This window comes from Uloborus diversus, chromosome 2, assembly GCF_026930045.1.
Source record: "Uloborus diversus isolate 005 chromosome 2, Udiv.v.3.1, whole genome shotgun sequence".
Lineage (NCBI taxonomy): Eukaryota > Metazoa > Arthropoda > Arachnida > Araneae > Uloboridae > Uloborus > Uloborus diversus.
The window spans coordinates 175,496,957-175,516,718 of NC_072732.1; the positions used below are offsets into that span (position 1 = coordinate 175,496,957).

General features: G+C 30.0%; 1 protein-coding gene across 1 annotated transcript in view; it reads right to left on the minus strand.

Annotated features, from left to right (window-relative positions):
• The window catches only part of LOC129216671 (pre-mRNA-splicing factor CWC22 homolog), a 106,087-nt gene that overhangs the window by 25,979 nt on the left and 60,346 nt on the right, over positions 1 to 19,762 (minus strand). The window contains exons 9-15 of the mRNA XM_054850887.1: positions 18,814 to 18,884; positions 17,671 to 17,719; positions 16,946 to 17,016; positions 15,667 to 15,715; positions 14,950 to 15,020; positions 12,129 to 12,177; positions 9,882 to 10,006 (exon numbers count right to left, since the gene is read on the minus strand). Of these exons, the coding sequence (XP_054706862.1) occupies positions 9,882 to 10,006; positions 12,129 to 12,177; positions 14,950 to 15,020; positions 15,667 to 15,715; positions 16,946 to 17,016; positions 17,671 to 17,719; positions 18,814 to 18,884 (485 nt within the window). The remainder of the gene's footprint in view (positions 1 to 9,881; positions 10,007 to 12,128; positions 12,178 to 14,949; positions 15,021 to 15,666; positions 15,716 to 16,945; positions 17,017 to 17,670; positions 17,720 to 18,813; positions 18,885 to 19,762) is intronic.

The window sequence follows — 19,762 nt, forward strand, 5'->3', positions numbered from 1 at the left end:
TGTCTTGCAAAATTTTAAACCATTTGAAGAGTATTATGTGACAGCTCAACACATTTAAAAGTTTTTAAAACCTAATTTATTGAGAAATATTTTGTTTCTCTAAGTTTTATAAAATTTACACAACACAAAAACACTTTCTCTTATACTTTTCTTTTAATAATGTGCAATAATTAAAATTTTAAATCCTTTTTTCTTTTTTTTTTGCTGAAATTACTTTAAAAAATTGTTAATGGAAATTCCACCAATTTTTAGTTTGATTTCCGCCATTTGAAGAACGAGTCGATGCTGTTCTTCATCATTAGTAAGTTTCAAATTAAAATCTCTTGCTAATTTAATTGCTCACTCAGCATAATCATTTACTACTTTCAATGCCGACACTACATCCTCAACTTGGGTGTCATTCATTTCTTTTTGCTCAGGTATGAAATTAGTATAAAATTTCATTACAGTAAACAGATTCCGAGTCTTTTCTGTAACAAAATCTAACAATGGCCGTCACTCCGAAAAGAATAAATATCTAAAATCTTTTCCAGATTTTGGTTGCTGTAAAGCTTTATCCATGGCAGCTTTTTTCTTTGGAGGCACGAGATCTGAGAAAAAACCTAATCCAACTTAGATACCAAACTAAATCCACACTTGGATACCAAAAGTTGTCCTTTAAATTTTTTAAATGCTATAGGAGTCACTTCACTATTGGGTCATTCCATACAGATCCAATGGATGAGTTCGCTCGACCATTTTTAATTTTTTTGAAACTCATATCCCAAAAAAGATGCATATGAATGATGTTTAAAACCACTTTTATTTTTTCTCTAACCTTAACCCTTGATTTTTTAGAGGTCGTCGAAAGTGATTTTCGCAATCAAAAATGGGACTTTTAGACCTTTGCATTTTGGCCAAAATCTATTTGAATTACATTTATGGCAGTTAATTTTACGCTTTGATGTTAAAGTGCATAAAATGATAGTCTCACATGCTGAGTTAATTGACTGTAGCTTAATAATTAAAATAATGGCAGTAGGCCAAAGTTCAAGATCAAATGTAAAATTTTTACTCATTTCAAAGGGTCATAACTCGCTTAGGGTATAAAAACAAAAAGTGAAATATGGCAAAAACTAATCACTGGAGTAACACTAAATAGAAAATATAGCTGTAATTGTGTGTTTCTTTACCCTTTATAAATTACAGCCCCTCAAAAATCAGAAAATTGAGAAAAAGGATATTTTTAGACCCCTGTAAACCAAAAGGGGATGGAATTAAAAATAAAATTTCTTGGCCAATTGAATATTCCATTCAAGTACTATACATGTTATATATATATTGTTTTGTGTATTTGGTTTTTAAAAAAGATACAGGTCCTTGAAATTGAGCAATTTTGCTAGTTAATTCACTCTAAAACAGAAATAAAAAGTGTGAAAACTTCATTGCACTTTCTTAAATGGCCTATATAATATATTACACCGAAAAAACATATTTCAAGTATGAAAAAAAACTATTTTAATTTGATAACTTAAAAATATTTTGGGTATGAATTAGTAGTTCATACTTGATGACAGCTTAAGTAGTTAATTTATAGACTATCTACACACACAAATTTTCAATATACACTAACATATGCTCTGTACATTAACATATCTAAATTGCCTTAAATATATGCAAAAACATTATATATACAAAATTTAAATTTTAAAAAGTGCGTTTTTTATTTCTTGTTTGAGTGTAGTATTGAAAAAATGAATTCACCTAGTAGTCACCTAGTAAGTTGTAATGGTGACTCAAGTATATGGCGTTTTGGAATGCTTTACCAAGGCACATTCATAATTTGATACTTTGAAAATGTACTATGAGCAAGACAGTGACAGGGGTTCTAAATTTAGTGATCAACACAAGCTATGTAATAACTTTTCTGACAATAATGGGCATTTTCTTTTGATAGTCTTTTTAGTAACACACCATTCTTCATACCTATTACTAGGAGACAATAATTTTACAGTGATAATATTTAAATACAGTGGCATAAAGCAGTGATTAAATGTTGTATTGGGAATTTTATTTGCAGATTTAAACATTTCTTGCAGCATTTTTTCAGCTAGTTCAATATACTGAATGCTCACAAGGATACATGCAATGTTTAGTAGCAAAAATGCAGAAGGTATACATTTCTGTATGAATTAAAATGTGACTTCTAGTAGTTCTTTGCAAGATAGTCTTAGTAGTATCAATTCTTTTTACGGTTCTTCTGATTCTGCTACAATGTCCATTACCGTGTGATATTGCATAGAAATACCATTCAGCTCTCAAGTTGACATCCGTTTCTTGATTACATAAATTATGAAAGTTCTTTCTATTTTTGTTGTGTATTTGAGTAAAGTATTTCAGTACCCCACATGCTCTGTCACCACCAGAACTATAGTACTTCTGTGTGAGTTCATTTTTTTAAAACTACACTCAAACAAGAAATGAAAAACGCACCTTTTTTTCCTTTCAACTATGTAGATAATGCTTTTGCATGTGTTTAGGCAAGTTACATAACTTAATGTACAGAGCAAATGTTTGTATGTATTGAAAATTTGTGTGTGTAGATAGTCTATAAATTAACTACTTAAGCTGTAAATCATGTATGAACTACTCATTTATGTCCAAATATTTCTAAGTTATCAAAATAAAATAATTATTTTTATACTTAAAATATCTTTTTCCAGTGTAATATATTACATAGAGCACACTATAGGTAATTTAAGAAAGTGCAACGAAGTTTTCACACTTTTTATTTCTGTTTTAGAGTGTGAATTAACTAGCAAAATTGCTCAATTTCAAAGACCTGTATCTTTTTTAAAAACCAAATACATAAAACAATATATATAACATGTATAGTACTTGAATGGAATATTCAATTGGCCAAGAAATTTTATTTTTAATTCCATCCCCTTTTAGTTTACAGGGGACTAAAAATGTAATTTTTCTCAATTTTCTGATCTTTGAGGGGCTGTAATTTATAAAGGGTAAACAAACACACAATTACAGCTATATTTTCTCATTAGTGTGACTCCAGTGTTTAGTTTTTGCCATATTTCACTTTGTGTTTTTATCCCCTAAGCGAGTTATGACCCTTTGAAATGAGTAAAAATTTTACATTTGACCTTGAACTTTGGCCTGCTGCCATTATTTTAATTATTAAGCTACAGCAACGTAACTCAGCATGTGAGACTATCATCTTATGCACTTTAACATCAAAGCGTAAAATTAACTGCCATAAATGTAATTCAAATAGATTTTGGCCAAAATGCAAAGGTCTAAAAGTCCCTTTTTTGACTGCGAAAATCACTTTCGACGACCTCTAAAAAATCAAGGGTTAAGGTTAGAGAAAAAATAAAAGAAGTGGTTTTAAACATCATTCATATGCATCTTTTTGGGATATGAGTTTCAAAAAAATTAAAGATGGTCAAGCGAACTCATCCGTTGGATCTGTATGGAATGACCCCATTAGTTTCTTTATAGTTCTGGTATTTGCAGAAGATGTAAGTCTTTATGTGGTTCATTACAGCTACTGGGGGTATTGAGCCAAATTTTTGGATTTGTTGCCATGAGCAGACATTCTTTTTAATGCTTTGATCTCATATGATGCTAGCCTGAATTCCTTGCGAAAGCACAAAATCTTCAAGAAGTAAATGTCTTTTGCCATCCATCTTGCCCGGTGAAAAGCACCAGGTGAACTAAACGTACAACAAAGAATGTGATCAGCCTCACTAAGAGATCAGTGATCAGGGTTGTTTGGTTTAAACCACATTGGTTTAAACCAAGCGTTGTTTTTTTTTTTTTAAACCACGTGGTTTTTTCAAAAAAATTTTTTTTTTTTTATAAACGTCATTGTTTTTCCCAAAATGTTTCCACAAACTTTACATATAATTGCAAAGAGTAAAATCGAATTAATGCAAAGTAACTAGCAAAGCTTTATAGATAAATTACAGATTTAATAAATTTAGAAACTTATAATTTTTAAGGTAATGCAGGTTTGCTAAATAATTTTTTTATATACATATATATATGTGCAGCTTTCCTATTAGGTACATAAAAATACAAGGCAGATCAACTAAGTTTTTCTAAAATTGCATGGAAAAAAATCCAAGTAGCTCTTTTATAATTTTTTAACTGTCATTCTTTTTCAGTCTTTTGCATTTCAAAATAGTCCAAAAAGCATATTTCAACCAAAACTTCATATACTACCCAATTTGCTTGATTACTTAAGATTTATTGAGATAGATTATGCACCATTAAAGTGATGCATAGTGTAAAAATATCTTAACATTAGAATATTTAAATGACAAAAGAAAAAAAAAAACTAAGGAAGTATAAGAACTTAGTAGGAATAAAATTGCACTTCTACACACACACTTTTTGCATCCTCGATAGACAATGCAGTCAGGACAAGAAAAGCAAATGTATAATATTATGAAAACAGAAAACATTTATGTAACTCTGTGCTCTTATAAAAAAAATTTAATGCCAAATTTTTACCTTTCAAAGAACTTTTTAGATCCCAATATAATAAAAGAAGTCTTATGTATGTAGGGTAATTAATTTGCAAGAATTTTATTCATGGTTCTTTATAATTAATAATGTCTGAACTGACACAGTAAATTATTTCTTTGTTTACTTATATCAATACTCATTTACATATTGTATTTTTTATAATAGTTTAAAGCTTTTCAAACAATATTTTCCTACAGAAATCTCTAAGTATGAGGAAATGAAATTACAAGATTTTACTCTCAATTGTCTAATTGATTACAAAGAAATTAGGTACTAATATGAATATTAAACATTCCTTAACATTCAATGCATAAAATTTTCATGATTTTTCTAAAATAAAATAGTTTTTCTTTCAAATAGTAATAAAAACCAAATAAACCTGGTTTAAACCAAAAAAGTCTGGTTAAAAAAAAAGGTTTTTTAGAAAAAAAAAACTGGTTTTTATACCAACCCTGTCAATGATAGCTTTAAAAACTAAATAATCACGACGAAGTTGGATTTCCTCTTTTAGTTGTTGCCTAAGGAATTGTACAACATGATTTTGTTTATTCTATAACCACTGCTTTTTATTTTCTATTGAAACATAATCAGGAGTGTGTTTATTGCTTGATTCAGTTTTCTTGGCTTATAAAAGGACAAAAATATTTTAATCGAGCAAAAATGGCAATTTGTGGTCCTGATGATGGATAGAATAGTTCAAACACATTAGTAGCCAGGATTTCTAGTATGTAATGCCTATCTCCCAAAAATAGGAGATGCTTTGGAAACTCATTCTGAATTTAGAAACTTAGCTATAAGTTAAAATGAAACGTAAGAATAAAAATTAAAAAATAATTAAAACTTAATCTTTACTAATAATAAAACTTAAAGTCTGTCTAGATGTCCAGAGGATGTCTGGATCTCTGTGATGCGCATAGCGTCTAGACCATTTGGCCGATTTTCATGAAATTTGGCACAAAGTTAGTTTGTAGCATGGGGTGTGCACCTCGAAGTGATTTTTTGAAAATTCGATGTGGTTCTTTTTCTGTTCCAATTTTAAGAACAAAATTATCATAAGATGGACCAGTAAATTACAAAATTATCATAATGTGGAACCGTAACATGGGCTCAAGCCAATTGGCAAGATACGAAATTACCATAACGTGGAACTGTAACATGGGTACAAGCCAATTGGCAAAAAAATTCACCATATATTATTTGTAAATATACAGGCGAACCAAAAGACCTTTTAATTTTTCTATTACGTGCAAAGCCATGCGGGTAAAACTAGTCAAAAATAAAACGAATGTAAGCTTTAGTTTGTATGCAAAATGCTAGCATGCAATTTTAACTTTAGAGCTATAGTAAGTCAGGAACAATACGACCATTTTCTGCTACATACGATGGTGGCTAAAATTAAGAGGTTTAGAGTTCTGAAAATACTAAAGCTAACTAGAACTGATCGCTTTTAATGTGAAAAACATTACATTTTAATATTTATTATGCTTTAGATGTACAAATTAGTGAACAAAAAAGATATTTTTATGTTAAATATTTATTGCATCATGCATATTTTGTGTCAAAAAAGGGGCAAAAAAATTATATTGGATGCTCATGAGAGGTCTGTCAATCTTAAAATATTTGGTTAAAATTTTTACCACACCTTTAAAATGTCATTTGGCACAACTTTAGCTGGTATGCATATTGATTTTAGAAAGAAATTTTTTGGGGAACCCAATCCGGTATTCAGTTGATCAATATTCAGTCCATTTATAAACATTAAAGTCACTTTAAATTAAAACAAATAGGTGTCTGAAAAAATCAGTCCAAATTCCATGCAAATTGTCCGTTTCTCATGTGCAAAAAAGCTTCCACATCAACAATCCAATCAAATGGTTTGTCGCGGTTTTATCATACATTTACAGTTAGACGGTTTCAAGAGAAGCAAAATGTATTAATATAAAATCAATGGATAACAGTTGAAAAGTTTACCGTACCAAAGCATTAGTCATTACAATCAGCACTTTGGCGTTTTAAAAGCAGTAATCAGTAGTTTTATACAACTGAAACTGAATAATTTTCAGAGTAGGAAAAAAAAGCAGCAAATTTTCTTTTTTTCCCTTTTAATTTAACACACATAATTTATTATAACACAGTTAATAATTTCAGATTTTAAAAATCCCAATAAATAAATCAATATACGTATAGAACATTTGAAAATTCTTCACAATACCATTAAGATTTGATATTTAAAGAGTATCTTGATTGGTAAAAACTAGTGAAATTACTTTTGAAAATATTATTTCTTTTACAAATTTTTTCTTTCACTTTTCTGAAACACAAATAAAGGTTTTCTGTCAATTTTTCAGTGAAAGAAACTTTTGCTCTTAGCTTTGTAAAATATACTCAGGGGTCTGTCCAGGATTTTTCACAGGGTCCGTTTTTTGTGAAAAATTAAATAATTTTGTGAAAAATGAATAAATTTTGTGAAAAATAATTTTGCAAAAAAAAAAAGAATTCTTTTGTTAAAACGAAATTTTATAATTTAGAGATGGCACAAACTGCATCAATTAAACTTAAAGTTGAGTGTTTTCCTCTTCTATGTCGAGAATATCATTCTGGAGTGTTTTTCTGATATTTGGCGGAAGGGGGGTGGGGGCATCGCTCTCTCAAGTATCAATATTTATCTACCATCCTACATTTTGTTAAATTATACTACAAATATTTCTGTCCAGTATTTAAAATAATTGTAACAAAAAAATAAATAAATAAATAAAATTAAGAATAGGGTTCAGCATTTAACTTTGTGACCCAAGACACTCTTAAAAAGCACAGAATTTCGTTTAAAACGTATAAATTCCGTGATTTTAATAAAAATAAAAAGTTATTTTAATTGTTTACCTCTTAACAAAGCGTAATAAACATCAAAAATTCGAAAAATCGGATTCCGATAGCAGATGCAAAGAGATCGCAATTCTCAAAGTGAAAGCATCAAAAGTATAAAAACGACTTGTAAAAGAAATATTTTTGATAAAATTATTTTAAAATTGCATTTTAGAGTCCTATGATAAACATTTCATTAACATCTGCGGACACAGTTGAAGGAAAAAAAAAATAAATAAATAAATAAATAAAATAAATAAATAAATAAATGAAATAAAATAAACCATCTATTCAGCAATTTAATTTTTGACTCATAACAGAAAATGGAATTTTGCTTTAAAAACTTGAAATGAGAGTTCTAACAGAAATAAAGAGACTTTTCATTTATTTGCATCCTAATAAAGCGAAGTTAGCTCGAAAAAAGAACAAAATATGACTCTCATATCAGATTTAAAGTAGAGACGTACCGAGTAGCATTTTGGCCGAGTAGCCGAGTACCGAGTACTAGGCCTTTCACTACTCGACCGAATTACCAAGTACCAATTATATTTTAAGAAGAACCACCAACACACATTTGATGAAAATTTTGAACTTATTGGAATAGTAGTATAGACCTCCTTATCCATATAATATAAACAATTAAATTAATATAAACAGATTATATAAACAATTTTGTTTTTGTCAAAAATTTTACAAAAAAATTAGTTTTCAAATTAAAAATAAATAAATAAAAGGTATAATTAATCAAGTTGGAATTAAAACAAATTACAGTAAAATCTCTCTAATGCAGACACTAACAGGACAATTTTTTTTTGTCCGCAATAGAGAGGTGTCCGCAGGACAGGGGTTTAATACTGTTATTTGCATTGGAACTGGGGAATTAAAAATTGTCCGCATAAGAGGGGTGTCCTTCAGGAGGGATTTCACTGTATACCAATCAATTATAGTTCTAGTCTGCCAAACATAAATTATTTTTAAAGCAGATAAAACAAATGTGCAGGAACACTGCAGACACATGTTTCTTCCCCCCCCCCCTACAAGGAACATCTTTTTCAGTACATAACATGTGAGCTAAATAATGTAAAGACATTCGACAGAAAAATCCGACTTTTGTTGGATGCCTTTAAATCTACGAGCTCCCATTTTGTGCATTGAAAAAGGAATTATTTGTAATGCCAAAAAACGTGTCTGCAGGTTCCTGCACTGTGCTTTTAACGTTGTTTTATTTCCTTTTATTTTTTAAGCAAAGGTATTTTTATACTTTTTATAACTAATTTTTGTTTGTAGCAAAAATCCATTTTTAATATAAAAATTCCATATTTTCTATACTCACCTATTTTGCATAATTTTTAATAAATAAGTTTTATTAACTTTGGGGACATTAAAATAAAGATTTATTCCATTAAAGCATTACAAATTTCATTATTCTTAAAATTTAAATTTGACATACAAATTTTAATTGCAAATGATTGCAGAATATAATGCTTGCTCTTTTTTTTATAAATTTTAGTATCTGTCTTGGACAATATTAAACTTTTTGCAACTACTCGGTATTGGCCGAGTATCAGATCAGAATTTGGCCGAGTACCGAGTACTTGGCAAATTGGCCGAGTAGGCCGAGTACCGAGTAGTTACCGAGTACTCGGTACGTCTCTAATTTAAAGGATTGCATTTTTCAAAATGTAGACATCTAAAGAAAAAAAAAAAAACGGTAATTAAAAGAGTTTATTTAAAGTTAATCATCCTTGTTAGCATTGAAAAATCAAAACCCATATAATTTTCTCCCAAAATAACAATTAAACATCGCATTGCACTGTAAAAACGCAAATATTGACAAGCTAGTAAAATGAGAATATTTTCCAATCAAGTCATTATAAAGGTTCAACGCCAGATGCTAAGTGGTGATAATTTTGAAGTTGGTAACCCTATCTGAAGCGATCATATTTTTTCCCCACCCTTACTATCCTTTTGCAGTTCCAAGTTCATTTCACAGATATTGTTTATTAAATCATGAGTGGGGAGAAAAGTGCTTACCAATGCCTTTTCAGAAAAGTTTACAACAACACCGCTGCTAATTAGCTGTGATAAAACAAACAAACAACCATTATATTTATTTGGCAGTAGCAATTATTTATCCCTTGCAGGAGCATCGCAAGAGTGCCGATTTTTTTCTTTCAAAATTAGCCGATTTTGTATAAGCTGATCCCTATAATTTGACTTCAAAAAAGGTTCCAAAAATTATCGGTTTTTACACAGAAACATGCATTGTTTTGCTTTCAGATTTGCTCTTTCAATTAACAATTTGTGAAAGATCTGATCTTGTTTATCAGAATTTTGTGAAGGGTCCGTTTTGTTTGATCGGGATTTTGTGAAAGGTCCGTTTTGGTTGATCGGATTTTTGTGAAGGGTCCGTTAACGGACCCAAATATCCTCTGGCCAGACCCCTGATACTGCTGACAGGAAAAATCGCAACAAACATTTTTACTGACCTGCTTTTGTCCTGTATTTTTTCCTGCATCATTCGCAGTTTTGCGGGTGGAATGTAGGCTCCACCAGTTCGTGTATTAATATTTCCAATTTTCATTCTTTTTGATAAAGGTTCTGTAGTATCAATCTGTATTATCAAAAAAAAAAAAAAAAAACATCATCAATGCTTTTTTAACCAGTAAAACAAACAAGTAAAATAAGGCTATTTACTTGTTGTAGTTGAGAAACAATATTAGGGGAACTCATCTTCGGATTTGGGGAGAATCACTAAAAAAAAGTTGATTTGAAACCAATTTTTATTACATTTGAGAAATTGTTGGAGGCAGTGGACGAGATGTTACCCACGTGCAAAAAAATGGTCTGGAGTGACCAGGAAGACCATGAGGAGAAATGATGGAAGGATCGTGTGGCAAACGCTCGTAGATCCCACAGTAACTCGTTTCACCATACAAGCAGATGTAAGGGTAGTAGTTGTTCCCCGAACCATTTCTAAACGTCTTGCGGAAATAAATCTGCAGTCCAAACGCCCTTTTCATGTACTCCCTTTAACACCAAAACATGATAACTGTGTCTGCAATGGTGCAAAGCCAGAGCGATTTGGGATGTCACTGATAGGCAAAAGGTGGTGCTCAGTGATGAATCTCGATTCGTTTTGGGGTCAGAGGGTACTGCGCACGGATGAGGAGGCATCCTGAAGAAAGGTACCACACCACCCATTCTATCACACGACACTCTGCCCGCACAGTGGGCATAGTGGTCTGGGAGGATATAGCATATGATAGCTAGCCCCATCCAGTTGTGGTACGTGGAACCTTAACGGGCCAGCAATATGTTAATAATATTCTGCAATCACATCTAGGATCGATCCTAAATGGTCTCCCAGGAGCAATTTTCCAGCAAGATAATGACTGCCCGCATACAGCTATAGCTGCTCAAGATTTCTTATGTCCTTTTGAGACTCTTCCATGGCCAGCCCACTGCTCCGACTTGTCCCCTATAAAGCATGTATGGGATCAGCTGAAACGCCACATGATGTTGTGCTACTCTGTGCAAGATTTAGAAGTGGCTGTTCAAAATTTAGGGGTCTGTCTGCCTCAGAACAACATCAGATGTTAAATTAGCTCAATGTCGGACCATATTGCGGCTTGTATTACAGCAAAAGGAGGTTCAACGTGCTATTAAAGTAGCGCAGTATTTATCTCATTTCTTAGCCTGTATTAGTTTAATTGTCTAGAGTTTGGGATCAAGGGTATCTCTCATCTGTATTATTCTGTACATTAAATTTCATTTCAATCCAATGCTTCCTTCTTGGGGCACTATTTTCAGTGTTCCTGAGTGTATATCTCTGCTTTTTTTGCATTAAGTTATTATTATTATTATTATTTTGAAACATGTGTAACATAAAATGAAATGAATAAGCAATGTAAAAACTATTAGAATATTGTTAAATGTGCTGGGATTTAAGAGAAAAAAAAGTTTAATATGTGGGGTAAGTTGGTCTGGTCCAACGTGCCCCACAAAGAGTGGACTGTCTGAAAAAGTTACGTCATATTTTTTTTCTTTTTGACAAAAAATTTAAAAAATGGCAATTATTGTGAACTAAAAAAACTTACTTTTAGAAAAGAGTTTAATTTTTTTTCCGCAATTTTGATGAAAACCATTAAAAAAAAAAAAAAGTTGTAGTTTTCTTAAAAGTACTCAGGACTACTGAAATAACTTTCTGGAATAAAATTTGTTCAATATGATTATACCATGTGATTTCCTTATAGGATTTGTAGGACCATAGATGCTATTTGTTGGTCATAAAATAAAATACAAAAATATTAATAGCATTAAAATAATTGAGACCGATCTAACGTGTTTCACGGTCCAACGTAACCCACCTCCTAAGAGTTGGAGTATAAGTTCTAAATAATTATTTATACAATTACTATATCATACTTTGTTACAATCTTAGAATTTGACTTATTTTCTATCAACTAAAACAAAAAAAAGGTTAATTTAGTTTAAATTTAAAAAAGGATGACTATGTCACATTTTCATGGAATTTACCATAGATGATAAGACGTCCAACAAAAGCCCCAAGATATATATTATCAAAAAGCAAGGGGGGAAAAAAGAATACTTTGATCTACCTTTGACGTTATTTCAAATTTTAATGATGTCAATATTCACATTTTTTGATCAGCATAAAAATTTACCAAATAAACTTCTTTTGCATGTAAGCAACAAAACTTTAAAATTCTTACCCTTGCATCATCTTGTTCCTGAATACTATCCGTTTCTTTTCTGTAATTTCTAGAAGAAAGAACATGGAAAAATGTTGTAACAGGAGTTTAAGAATATAATCAAGCATTGCAAAAAATGCAAAAATAGGTCAAAATTTGAAACTTAACTTTTCATAAAGGCTAAACATTTTATGCAAGAAAAATTTATTAATTCAAAATATTAATTTTAAAAAAGAAGCAATAAGTAACAAGGTTAAGATTAGACATTTTGCATCAACTTAAACCTGCTCTTTTGATGTAATGATTATAATTATTATTTTATTTCATCTATTTGTTTTTTTGAGTTTATACATGTAGATAATTCTGATAAAATACAGTAGAACCTCACAAATCCAAGCTAATTGGGACCATAGGTGATTCAGACTATAAAACTGTTGGGATTTTTGAAAATAACCAAGAAAATGATGTTTAGGAAAATAGTAAGTCATTTATTCAAATAAAGCGATTATGTATTATGAACATAATGCATAGTACAGTACAACACTGCAACATGTAATTACATTTTTTAATCAAATTTAACAAAAATAAATTAATTGTTTACTGAATATGATGGAAAAAAACAAAAAAAAAAAAAAAAATATTTACAGAATTTCATGTTTTCTGTGAAGGACTATTATAAAGTAACTAAACAAAGCAAATTGAATAAACTTCAAAAAAATACACTGAGATTGAGTGATTAAATCATTTTTGGAGCAATATTTGGAAACAAAGGAAGTGTTTTGATGTTTGGTAGAAAAGGATCAGAAAAGGATCGAAGGGCATAATTTGTGAAGAGAACAGGATAATGCAAGACCATGCTGCTCAACGCGAACCCTAAAAATTCATTCTTATTGACATTTTTAAGTTTATATTATTTTATTAATTAAAATTTAACAATAAATTTAGTAATGGCATAATTTTGTAGCATAAAGAAATTATTTTTAAGTAGTTCATTTCATGGATTTGCTTCATGTCATGTAACTTTCAAATGCAAAACAATGTGAATTACAATTAGTGTTCAAATTACAATTTTTATACACGAAATTTCTTAATTGCTGTGCACTTTTTGTTGCCCCTGAGCCTACTTGAATAAATTTCAGAGAGGGCAAATCATGCACGTAAATTTCAGAAGGACTTTACAATATATAGGTACCTCTTCACTAATAATAAAGCTGAAAGTCTCTAGGTCTGGATATCTGGATCTCTGTCTGTCTGTCTGTGACGCGCATAGCGCTTATACCATTCGGCCGATTTTCACGAAATTTGGCTCAAAGTTAGTTTGCAGCATGGAGGTGTGAACCTCGAAGCGATTTTTCAAAAATTCAATTTTGTTCTTTTTTTATTCCAATTTTAAGAACATTTTCCCAAGCAAAATTATCATAAGATGGAAGAGTAAATTAACAAGTTATTATAAATTAAAAACCTTTACATGGGCAAGCCAATTGGCGAGAAATTCACCATACATTTGAAATATACAGGTGAACCAAAAGACTTTTTAATTTTCTACTACGGGCAAAGTCGTGCAGGTACCACTAGTTCCTTAATATATGTTGATGATAAACTTTCTTCAATTTATTTTCAGAGGAAAAGTGAAACTTGAATTCCAGCAAATTCACTATTTATTATGCATTTTTACTTATTTTTTTCCCTATGACTGTCCCTTAAATAGAGTGTTCCTTAATTAGAAGCAAATACAAGGATGTCCCTATTCAAAGGGACTGGGACCAGAAAGAATGTCCCTTAAATAAAGTGTCCTTTATTTGGAGGTGTTTTATTATACATTAAGCATGGCGTTTGAAGAAAGCATGATGGATTAGGAGAAGATTTAAATTTCTGATCTTGTCATAATATCAAGATCTGAAATACCTGCCAAACTCCAAGAAAAAAAATCCAGAAGATACATTTTTTTATCCAGAAGATTTTAACGCAAAAAAATAAAAAAATCAAACAGGACACCTACCCTCTTTACATTTAACAATATGAAATTAGTTATGAATTTCATATCAATTGAACTTACTTTTGTGTTGTGAAAATAAATTGTATATTGCTTTCTTTAAAAGTTTGGAAGTAAGGTTTACTCAACTTTAAAAAAAGAACGAAGCAAAACGGCATAAACTGAGCGAAGAAGATAATAAACAAGGCGTGGAAACCCTGCCCCTAGTTGCCTGCCCCAACACTTGCTTCAATTGAATCCCGATGAAGTCATGCGCTGTTTCACTAAGTGAGGTCAGAATCTTGCCTCAAGTCTTCTTGTGCGATTCTCCTACGGCAACCTCTCCTCGGCTACTTGGTCTAAAGCGCGGTGCTGAATTACGTACAAGTAACTTAGCGCCGAAATTGGGGAGATACAATTTTTTTCCTACAAAAAATGAAAAATCCGGAAGATTTTGCCCTAACCTAAAAAAATGGAAAAGGACGTGAAAATCCGTAAAACTTCAAGAAAATCCGGAAGGGTTGGCAGGTATTTAACCTGGCGCTTTACCCACTTTACTAAAATATGTTCCAAGTCTAGGGATCCAAAGTACACTTTCAATTGCTCACTAGTATCATTGAGTTTTGGCCTAAAAAATACTGAAAAAGTATAATGCCTCTTTCAGCAACTAGCATCATTTTGTTCAGTAAAATTGCTGTCTCTTTAAAAAATATCTCATGCTGCTTCTATCTTTTTTTTTTCTTTTTCCTAATGGGAAACTAAGTATATGCATTTATTTTTATTGAAACTATGTTAGGCAAAATAAAATTACCTAATGAAATGATATTAACTAAAAATTAACAACTATTAAGCTCTATGTAAAATAATTACTTTCTGCTATCTCTTTCTCTTGGCTCTTCCTCGCAGCTTGACCTTCTTTTGTGGTTTTTTTGTTTGCTATACTAAAAATACAAAAAACAAATTTGGGGTAACATTTATACAATATAAATGCAAAGCTGAAAACTCTTATGCAATAATTTTTGGCAAAGCAAATTTTGTACACTTCAACTGAAGTAGAAAAATTTTAAACATACAATTTCTTGTTTCATTAAATATGCTCTAATTAACAAATGTTGATATTTGATGGAGTTTTTTCGGGTAAAAGCTTTTGCTTTTAGACAATAAACATTAGGGTGGTTCAAAAAAAATCGATTTTTTCATTTCGGAATTGCGTTACCTCTCAAAAGTTGTAGTTTGGTATCCTCAATTGGGGGAAAAATTATTAAAAAATTCTAAGTTGACATCTTCAATTTGCCCATTAGGATGAAAGTTGAATTTTTCAGAAAATAATAAAGTTAGTTTTTTGGTATTTTTTCATAATGCAACAGCCATAAATTAACAGTATATAGTGTAATTTGAACCTAAAAGATATTTTTAGCTTTTAGATATATATTATCAAAAAGCAAGAGGGAAAAAAAGAATGATTCGATTGACTATTTGACATTATTTGAAATTTTAATGATGTCAATATTCCTTTTTTGATTAGCAGAAAATTTTACTGAAATTAACTTCCTTTGCATTTAAGCAGCGACACTTTAAAATTCTTACCATTCCATCATCTTGTTCCTGAATACTATCCCTTTCTTTTCTGTAATTGCTAGAAGAAAAAAAAAGGAAAAATGTTGCAACAGGAGCTTAAGAATATAATCAAGCATTTCAAAAATGCAAAAATGGGTCAAAATTTAAAATTTAACTTTTTATAAAGGCTAAACATTCCATGTATGAAAAATTTATTAATTCAAAATGTTAATTTTAAAAAAGAAGTACCTAATAAGCAACAAGGCTAAGATTAGACATTTTGCATAAACTTAGACCTGCGCTTTTGATGTAATTATTATAATTATTATTTTATTTCATTTATTTATTTATTTTTTTGAGTTTATACAGGTAGATAATTCTGATAAAATACAGTAGAACCTCACAAATCCGAGCTTATTGGGGCCATAGGTGATTCAGACTATCAAATTGTTTAGGTTTTTGAAAATAACCAAGAAAATAATTCAGTAAGTTACCGCCCTATAGCCAGGGCTAAGGCGGAAATACATGAGCATGAAACTGCAGTCCTTGGCTGGAATTGACTAAGCTGGCGGTGAGTTTCGTGTATTTCCGCCTTAGCCCTGGCTATAGGGTGGTAGCTTACTGAATATACCTGCTTTGCCTTCAATATTCGAGTTTAACCGAACCATTGTTTCGGTCACTAATGTGGTCAGTGCTAATTCTGTATTAGCTACCAGTTTGTTTGACACTCTTGGCTTCCTTAAGAGGTTTCCCACCTCCAGCTCAGTCACTCCTATGCCGGGCTGATGAGTGCTAATAAGCACGAAACTGCAGTCCTCGGCTGGAGTTGACTGAGCTGGCGGTGATTTTCAAGAAAATAATGTTTAGGAAAATAGTATGCCATTTATTCAAATAACATGATTATGTATTATGAACATAATGTATAGTACAGTACAACACCGCAACATGTAATTACATTTTTCAATCAAATTTAACAAAAATAAATCCGTTGTTTACTGAATATGATGGAAAAACAAAAAAATATTTACATAATTTCATGTTTTCTATGAAAGACTATTATAAAGTAACTAAACAAAAAAAATTGAAAGAACTTCAAAAATGTACACTGAGATTGACTATCATATATAAATCATTTTATGCAAATTCTGCCCTTTTTTATATATATATATATATATATTTTATTTTTCTTAATGGGAAACTAAGTTTATGCATTTATTTTTATTGAACTATGTTAGGCAAAACAAAATTACCTAATGAAATGACATTAACTAAAAACTAACAACTATTAAGTTCTATGTAAAATAATTACTTTCTGCTATCTCTTTCTCTTGGCTCTTCCTCACGGCTTGATCTTCTTTCGTGGTTTTTTTGTTTGCTATACTAAAAATACAAAAAATAAATTTGAGGTTACATTTATACAATATAAATGCAAAGCTGAAAACTCGTATGCAGTAATTTTTGGCAAAGCAAATTTTGGACACTTCAACTGAAGAAGAAAAATTTTAAACATACAATGTCTTGTTTCCTGAAATATGCTCTAATTAACAAATGTTGATATTTGATGGAGTTTTTTTCAGGTAAAAACTTTTGTTTTTAGACAATAGACATTAGGGTGGTTCGAAAAAAATAGATTTTTTTTTATTCTGGAATTGCGTTACCTCTCAAAAGTTGTAGTTTGGTATCCTCAATTGGGCAAAACTAATTAAAAAATTCTAAGTTGGCATCTTCAGTTTGAGCATTAGGATGAAAGTTGGAATTTTTAAAAAAATAATAAAGTTAGTTTTTTGGTATTTTTTCACAATGCAACAGCCATAAATTAACAGTATATAGTGTAGTTTGAACCTAAAAGATATTTTATAGCTTTTAGATATATTTTATCAAAAAGCAAGGGAGAAAAAAAGAATGCTTCGATCTAATTTTTGACGTTGTTATTTCAAATTTTAATGATGTCAATATTCAAATTTTTGATCAGCAGAAAAATTTACTGAAATTAACATCCTTTGCATTTAAGCAACAAAACTTTAAAATTCTTACCATTCCATCATCTTGTTCCCGAATACTATCCCTTTCTTTTCTGTAATTGCTAGAAGAAAGAACATGGAAAAATGTTGTAATAGGAGCTTAAGAATACAATCAAACATTGCAAAAAATGCAAAAACAGGTCAAATTTCGAAATTTTTCATAAAGGCTAAACATTGCATGCACGTAATATTTATTTATTCAAAATATTAATTTGAAAAAAGAAGTAATAAGCAACAAGGTTAAAATTAGAAATTTTGCATTAACTTATACCTGCTCTTTTGATGTAATTATTATTATTTTATTTTATTTATTTACTATTATTATTTATTTATTTAAATTTATGCAGGTAGGTAGTTCTGATAAAATACAGTAGAACCACACAAATCCGAGCTTATTGGGACCATAGGTGATTGAGACTATCAAACTGTTCGGATTTTTGAAAATAAACAAGTAAATAATGTTCAAGATAATAGTATGCCATTTATTCAAATCAAGTAATTATGAACATAATGTATAGTACAGTACAACACTGCAACATGTAATTACATTGTTTAATCAAATTTAACAAAAATAAACATATTGTTTACTGAATATGATGGAAAAACAAAAAAATATTTACAGAATATCATGTTTTCTATGAAGGACTATTATAAAGTAACTAAACAGAGAAAATTGAAAGAACTTCAAAAAAGTACACTGAGATTGACTGTCATATATAAATTATTTTATGCCAATTCTGCCCTTGGCTCTAAAGTTCTTACTTTAAAAAATCTTCCTTTCATTAGAAAATCTCTAAGTTAATCGTAAAACTTCCGGGAAATCCGGAAGGGTTATCACATATGTAATCTGGTGCTTTACGCACTTTACTAAAAGATGATCCAAGTCTAGGATGATCCAAGTCTAGGGAGTTTTGACTTTAAAAAAAAATACTGAAAAAGTATCATGCCTCTTTCAGCAACTAGCATCATTTTTTTCAATAAAATTGCTGTCTTGTTAAAAAATATCATGCTGCTTCTAATTCTTTTTTTTTTTCTTAATGGGAAACTAAGTTGATCTATTTATTTTTATTGAAAATATGTTAGGCAAAATAAAATTACCCAATGAAATGACATTAACTAAAAACTAACATACTATTACGCTATGTAAAATAATTACTTTCTGCTATCTCTTTCTCTTGTCTCTTCTTCACGGCTTGACCTTCTTTTGTGCTTTTTTTGTTTGCTGTGCTAAAAAAACCAAAAATCGATTTGAGGTAACATTTAATATAAACAATATAAATGCAAAGCTGAAAACTCTTATACAGTAGTTTTTGGCAAAGCAAATTTTAGACACTTCAACTGAAGAAGAAAAAATTTTTACATATAACGTCTTGTTTTCTGAAATCTGCCCTAATTAACAAATATTGATATTTGATGGAGTTTTTTCAGGTAAAAACTTTTGCTTTTAGACAATAGACATTAGGGTCGATCGAAAAAATCAATTTTTTAATTTGGGAATTACCTCTCAAAAATTGTAGTTTAGTATCCTCAATTGGGGAAAAATAATAAAAAAAATTCTAAGTTGACATTTTCAGTTCGTGCATAAGGATGAAAGTTGAATTTTTCAGAAAATAATTGTTTCTTTTTGTATTTTTTTATAATGCAACAGCCATAAATTGTCAGTATATAGTGTGTTTGAACCTAAGATATTTTATAGCTTTTACTTGAGGTCTTTAGTTTGCCCATACACCTTAGATTGGCAGGAGATTTAGCCCAATTGCAGGTGTATGTGCAAACGAAATATCTTATGAAAAAGCTATGAAATTTTTTTTAGGTTCAAACTATGCTATTTTCTGACAGTTTATTATGGCTGTTTCATTATAAAAATATAAAAAAATCTAACTGAAAAAGCTATAAAATATTTTTTTAGGTTCAAATTATGCTATTTTCTGACAGTTTATTATGGCTGTTTCATTATATAAATATTAAAAAACTAACTGAAAAAGATATAAAATAGTTTTTTAGGTTCAAACTACGCTATTTTCTGACAGTTTATTATGGCTGTTTTGTTATAAAAATATAAAAAAACTAATTTTATTATTTTTTGAAAAATTCATTTTTTAGCA